Source organism: Dipodomys merriami, unplaced genomic scaffold (assembly GCF_024711535.1).
Source record: "Dipodomys merriami isolate MVZ:Mamm:240054 unplaced genomic scaffold, mDipMer1.0.p SCAF_30, whole genome shotgun sequence".
Classification (NCBI taxonomy): domain Eukaryota; kingdom Metazoa; phylum Chordata; class Mammalia; order Rodentia; family Heteromyidae; genus Dipodomys; species Dipodomys merriami.
The window spans coordinates 4,530,179-4,537,001 of record NW_027204493.1 but is presented as its reverse complement, the minus strand read 5'-3'; the positions used below and the strand labels follow the sequence as shown (position 1 = coordinate 4,537,001).

At 34.4% G+C, this 6,823-nt stretch overlaps 1 protein-coding gene across 4 annotated transcripts in view; it reads right to left on the bottom strand.

Annotated features, from left to right (window-relative positions):
* Positions 1–1,197: 1,197 nt before the first annotated feature.
* Nipbl (NIPBL cohesin loading factor) overlaps positions 1,198–6,823 on the bottom strand; it is a 186,980-nt gene continuing 181,354 nt past the window's right edge. For 3 of the 4 annotated variants that reach the window (XM_070041039.1, XM_070041038.1, XM_070041041.1), the window contains 4 exons: positions 6,245–6,519; positions 4,397–4,571; positions 2,725–2,913; positions 1,198–2,174 (listed from right to left, as the gene is read on the bottom strand). In XM_070041039.1, the coding sequence (XP_069897140.1) occupies positions 1,809–2,174; positions 2,725–2,913; positions 4,397–4,571; positions 6,245–6,519 (1,005 nt within the window). In that variant the 3' untranslated portion in view covers positions 1,198–1,808. Of the gene's footprint in view, positions 2,175–2,683; positions 2,914–4,396; positions 4,572–6,244; positions 6,520–6,823 lie in introns of all 4 variants that reach the window. The other variant, XM_070041040.1, reaches the window with a different exon arrangement.

The window sequence follows — 6,823 nt, the reverse complement described above, 5'->3', positions numbered from 1 at the left end:
TCCTGAGTAGCAAGAATTATAGGTGTGAGACACTGCTGCCCTGCTCAAAACAGGCTTTTTAATTCACATTTTTATTGTTTAGTACTCTCTAGACTGAACTTTATATTTTCTCTAATTGGTATTTTACTTATTGGTATATTATTAATGCTTTTACATAATAGTGATATAAATTCCAATGAGGGAAAACCCAATCTAGTTTTGTCCCGAAAAGTTCACAGAAAAAGGGAAACGAACATGCAGTTAAGGGGAAGAAAACAAAGAGAAGCCATTTCCTTCAATAAAGCATTCTGAAAGAATTTCACATAGGAAATCGATCCTGAAGAGTTATTTTCATAGTGGTTTAATAGGTATTCACAAAAGGGTATTTTGTGACAGTCACTTCCTCATAAATTGAATACCTTCATTTACTTGCTGGTTTCATAAAACAGCATATTAGAGGTCAATTTGTTCAGTTATTTAAAAATAAGTACACATTAAAAAAATAAACTTGAAATAGACCTCATCTATTGTAAATTTTAGGTATTACTATTACCTTGAGTGTCAACCATGCAAATCTAAGATTAAACACCCTCTTCTCAATTTAGCTGAGGTATTTATAGAAACTAATATATAAATGACAATTGTTCCCAAAAGCTGTATGACAAAACCTTTAGAATAGAAAATGAACATCCCAACTAGTAAAATTACTTTAAGCATTAAAAAATAATCTGTGAAAAATGTAGTGTACTTATGAAGTGTCATACTCAACTCTATTTCTAAAATAACATGGCATTACTTTGAGAAATGCTGTTTTTTTTGTAATAGAATTGTTACCTGTCCCCAAGGTTTAAAAAATAAATATTACCATCATGACATCACTACAAAGAAATTGAAGCATACAAGGAATAAACTATAGTTTCTTTTTATATCAAAATGTACTCTTGAAAATGTGTTTGGCACAGTGCTAAATCATATATTGTTAGTACTAAATATTGCAGGATACAATAAAACCCTGGAGTTAATTGATTACACCCTCTTACGGGAATGAAAATAATAGATACCAATATTCAGAAGTCAGGCTATACAAATTGTATAAACAATATTTTGTTTTGCTTTGAAAACCAGTGATATAATAAACTTTACATAAAAGACTGCAAAATAATATAAATGGATTTAAACAGATCTTTACAATAAGAAATTCAAATGGAAACAGACAAGTAACAAAGAGAAGTAAAAAAATTTATTGCAGTATTCGCTCCACCAGATCACCTGGGGATCCCTTTTCTTGTATTTTTTTCAGGGTGACCTAATACAACAAAATCTACATTTACAAAAACTCCTTCTGCAGATAGGTCATAGATACTGCATGCTTTTTTTTTTCAACAGAATAAATTATATATCCAGGAGATTCTGCCATTTTACAGCCTGGAAAAAACAATGCTTCCCTGGAAACTGGGCTAAGCTAAAGAAAGCCATCCGCTGCTAGGTTAAACTCCAAGAACACTTTATTAAGAACATTAACAGACTAATTTCCAACATTCACTTGTTTATTTTTTTAAACAGAAAGTTTTTTTCCAAGATATAAACAATTTTTTTGTTAAACTATAATACAGTGGGAGTAAAAATGAACTGAGAATCTGTTTCTGCTGCACAACAGCGAAGGGAGCTCCCACAAAATGTTTGCCCAACATTTCCTTCTTTTGTTCCTGCATCCCAGGTTCCACTCTTACTCTTCAAAAAATTGATATAATTTTTTGCCAGTATGTTGATATTTCAAGTTTTTCTGCCTTTTAAAAAATTCCTGTAAATTTGGCTGCTGTACAAATTCATTAGCTGGAAGTCCCGTCCTTGGCGGCATACAGGGATCGTAAAGTCTGAACAACTTTATTAGTCAGCTTATTAGCACTCGTTAGAGCAATTTTTTTGTAAATAATGTCTGACTCTTTAATAGTGTCTACCCAAGGCACCAGTTTGCGGCCATCACGGCGCTTGGCCTCAGTCCAGGAGCCACTGTAGGAGCCTGCCATCCACTGAACACTGAAGCCACTGCTGGTTTTCTGTACTACTCTTGCAATTTGTGGTCGATCTTTGTACTTTGGACAGCAAATAGCGATGACATCCATGACGTCAACACTTTCATTCATCTGTGCTGCCAACTCCGTAGAGTCTGAATTTCGTTTTGACCTTCTCAATGACTAAAACATTGGGAGGGGGGGAAAAAAGACCAAGTGTTACACAAAATAATTTTAGTGAAATTATTGTTTTTATTGCTTTTAATCCCTTGACGCCGGGAGTTGGGATTTCCCAGCACACTTCCATTGCCGGCAATGAGACGCACCGTGACCGCCAGCGCCAAGGGGTTAACATATACTTGTAAAACCATATAACTCTTAATTTGTACCCGTGTCTTTACTCTTGATATATAAAATTATATATACATATGAACCATAAAGCTACATAAAACTTAGCAACAATAAAAAGGATAACACACATTAATACAATTCAAAGGAAAATTATTAACCTTTTATGCTGCATAAATCTCATTTTGTTTTTTATTATCTTTTATGTTAAACTTTCTACAAAATGATGTATAAATGGTTAAGTAGAGAATCTCTATCTACAAAATGTTTTGTCTTTTAAGTATTACATTACTTGGTGTACATTTAATAGACTGACATATATAAGCACATAAAAATCATTTTACGTAATACGCTGCGAAATACGTTGACTCCTCCTCCGCCTCACCCCTGAAGCGCCTCCTCCTCTATCCTCCCCATCACTCTCCTCATCTTCTGTCTCTGCTGCTGTGTGGTTTTTAGGGCTGCCTCCTCCAAGCAGCGAGGTAATTGCTTTATTCCGAGCATTTGTGCTCGCTGACACCTCTCCTTCTTCTTCTTCTTCATCAGGGTCTAGATGTTCCATGAGAAGTTTGAACTAAAAAAAAGAAAGAAACAAAGAAACAAAGAAAGAAAGAAAAGAAAAATAATCAATTGAGCATTAGTTTGGTGTAGGGGAAAAAAAACATAGTTACTATTGCCCAAACCAGAGACTGGTAATTATCTGGGAAGGGGAGATAGGCACTATTTTTGGGTTTGTCACAATTCTGCCATTGTTGTACAAAAGCAGTTACAGGCTGAGCACAGCTATAGCATTACTTTATAGAAGGCATGCACTGGGGCTGGCTAGACTTGGTCCATAATTCATCTTTTGCTAACCCTTAATCTTATCAATTAGGCAACCTGGTGATAATAACTACTGTCTTCTATGCTTTCTGTCAAGGTAAGAAAATACAAGAGGAAGCAAAAGATATTGAAAAATTTTAAATTGTAACAGTTTTTTCACTTCAGAGTGTAAGGTTTATAAAGTCTGTGAATAGTATGGGCACTATTGTATAGATTTTACCCTTACTCAAAATCCCACAATATTCATTTGTTCGTTGCTTTGAGTAGGTTAAAATATAAAACTATTTTACAATGGTTTCCTAACCATATTAAAAATGTTTAAAGTTTTTATCATGGTAAAATATATATAACAAAATTTAACACTGCAACCATTTGAAGTATATATTCATGAGCATTCAATGAATTCACAATACTGTAGAGCATTCACTGGAACCCAGAGTTTTTGAGTTTGTTTTATGCCTTGCACTAAGACTGGCCTCTAATTCCTTATGTATTGGCCCTGAACTTGTGATAGTCCTGTCTTCTCAGCCTCAAGAGTGCTGGGATCGGGGCTGGGAAGGTGGCTCAGTGGTAGAGCGTGTGCCTTGCATGCATGAGGCCCTGGGTTTGATTCCTCAGCACCACATAAGCAAAAAGAAAAAAGCTGAAGTGGCGCTGTGGCTCAAGTGGTAGAGCGCTAGCCTTGAGCTGAAGAGCTGAGGGACAGCGCCCCAGCCCAGAGTTCAGGCCCCATGACTGGACCCAAAAAAAAAAAAAAGAGTGCTGGGATTACAGTCATGGGCTACTGCACTTCACCTGTTTGCCTATGCTTGAAGATATTTTAAAAGCACATTTTATACATCCACACTCATATATTTGTTAAGGTATATACTTTAACAAAGAAGGTAATAAGGCAATTTGGCAATAAGTTAATATAGGTAATATACTTAACAAATATGTGAGGTATGTGTTTTTATGTTATATATATATTTGTATTACTTATGTAAGTGTATATAAAAAAGTAAAATATAAGCCAGTTAGTTTATTGAAGCAAGTAATAGACATGTCTTTCTGAAATTTTTAATTTTTTGCTAAAAGCACAAGTGAGCTCTCATTTCCAAAGAAAAATTAATTATATCAGGAGTGTAATGGAAAAATCTAATGTAAAGCAACTCACAGACAAAAACGGTACTTTGCATAGTTACTGTTCAGAGATGTCAGTGTGAAAAGAAAATACTTGTAGTTTTAACACTCACGTCTAAATATTGCTTTACTATACTCCTCTTCACATCTTCAGTGATTTTGGAATTAGCCATATCACTCCTCAAGAAGTCCAGTGTTTGTTTAGGATGAAAATGAACTCCTGTTTTTCGGTTAATTGCTTTATCATACACCTTTGCAGATTCAGATGGTGAGTATTTCTGAATTTTGCTGTTTTGGAAAACAAAAACAAAAACAAAGAAAAGTTCAGGCATTCATTTATATTCAAAATGATTGTAGCTAAATTTTGTTTACTAATAAACTTTTTATTTTTGGACACGAAGTCTCAACCTGTTTGGCTGGCTTTAAAGTCATGATCCTCCTCCTGCTTCAGTCTCCTGAGTGCTAGGATTATAGGAGTATGCTGTACTAAGCCTGGTATTAAACTTTTCATTATACAGATCGCAAGAAATGAACTTGGATACAGCTATAAAATTTTGTAACAGCAAAGATTAAAATATGATTGTTCAATTGTTTCTACCACTGTTTATCCTGAGTGGAACAATCAAAATGATAGGGATGGAAGATGCCTAGATATGAAAAAGTACCAAATTTTGAGAAATCCAGTATGTAAGCAAGCATCACTTTATTTAAAATAGTTTCTCATATCTAATTTGTAACTGTGATCCTATCTGAAATTTAATAAATACAATTACTCAAAACTACCTGTTTACCTCCTATTTTTTTTTACTTCTCACCTGTTATATTCTAGACAGAAGCTAAAATAATAGTTTATAAATCAGTGTGAGTGTTCTTAGAAGCTCTGCTTACAATTCTTAAAATTTGTTACCACTACCCTGAGATCTTATATGGGCTTTAATTATTTTAAGTAAGTTGCTCCACACACACACACACACACACACACACACACACACACACACACACACACACACACACACACACACACACACACACACACACACACACACACACACACACACACACACACACACACACACACACACACACACACACACACACACACACACACACACGATTTCTAATTTGTCTTGAAAGGCTGGGAGCTCTAGTTGCACTATGCCTACCTTCTCCTGTGACAATAAGTTGATGGAAACCTAAAAAATAAACCAACTCCTCCCTGCTCCACTTTTGGTGCTGGGGACTACACCCAGGGCTTACAAATGTCCATCAGGTGCTCTACCACTGTGCTATATATATATATACTTCCAGTTCCCAAAATGCCCAGTTAAACAACATTAAAAGAACCTTTCACATGTAACATATGCTTTCCAGTTGAACTAATCTTCTCCATTTATAATCTAAGGCTTCAATTGGTATAAAGTAAGTCTAAAATTGTCCATGGCAAAAAGTAGGTGAGAGATATCCCAGTAACTAAAAGAGCTATTAACACTGGAGTATTTATGATAATCAGTATTTCATCTCTTACTTTATAACAACTACTTGGTATTCTGTTAAAGAGCAGCAAAACTATTCTATACCTGGTTCTTAACTCAAAGCTGTCTATAAAATTAATTTGTAATCTATTTTAAGATGAGACTGATTTTATAATAATACCTTTTTAATGAGGCCAGCAAAGTTCTTTAATTTGTAATGTATTACCACTAAGCAAAGGAATATGTTTTCTCTTTCAATATTGTTAAGAAAATAGATAAATTATAGCAAAAGAGTAGAATATTATGCAGCAATACAAGGGGTTATCCTTTCCTTCTTTAGATGTTAGGTACTGAACCCAAGGCCTTGTGTACTTTTTAAAAGGAACATTTCTAATATAAAAGTGAGCATGCAATCAAATTGGGTTCTGTATATCCTTGTGATAACAGAAATTTATTTTTTTCTCACCTTCACTACTAATGCAAACTTACCTATCAGAAAATCCACAAAGATTCTTCAAATGTTGCTTTAACATGAGAAGTAATAAAATACCCTGGGAGACATTTGCAAATTCAATTAAAGGAGCTGAATTTTCTGGTAAACATTTCATTACTGAATTTATATCATCTTCTGAATCTGAGTCAGAATCCGAATCTACACGTTTCCGTGACTTCCGAGGCCTGGAAACTTCTTCTTCACTCTCACTTGACTCATTTTCCTTACTAGGAGATGATTTTGTCTCTTTCCTTTTGTCCTTTACCATAGACTGAAAGAAAAGAGGAAAATTTTCTGTTTCAACCAATAAAAGCAAAATACCATTAAGAAATATAGGTATGCCCATTCAACAGCTTCAGAAGGCTTCTTTATATTAATATTTTAGAATCCCCTTGGCTTTTTATAACTTGAGATGTGGGGTGAAACAATGTAATACCCACACCATGACCACACCTTCCAAAAAGAACCCTCTGAAATACTCAAAGAAAAATGATTTTCTCTTAAGGATAAATTAGTGTAAAAGATAAGTTGCTTATATAAATACTAACTTGTTGAGCACAGTGGCTCACATTTAT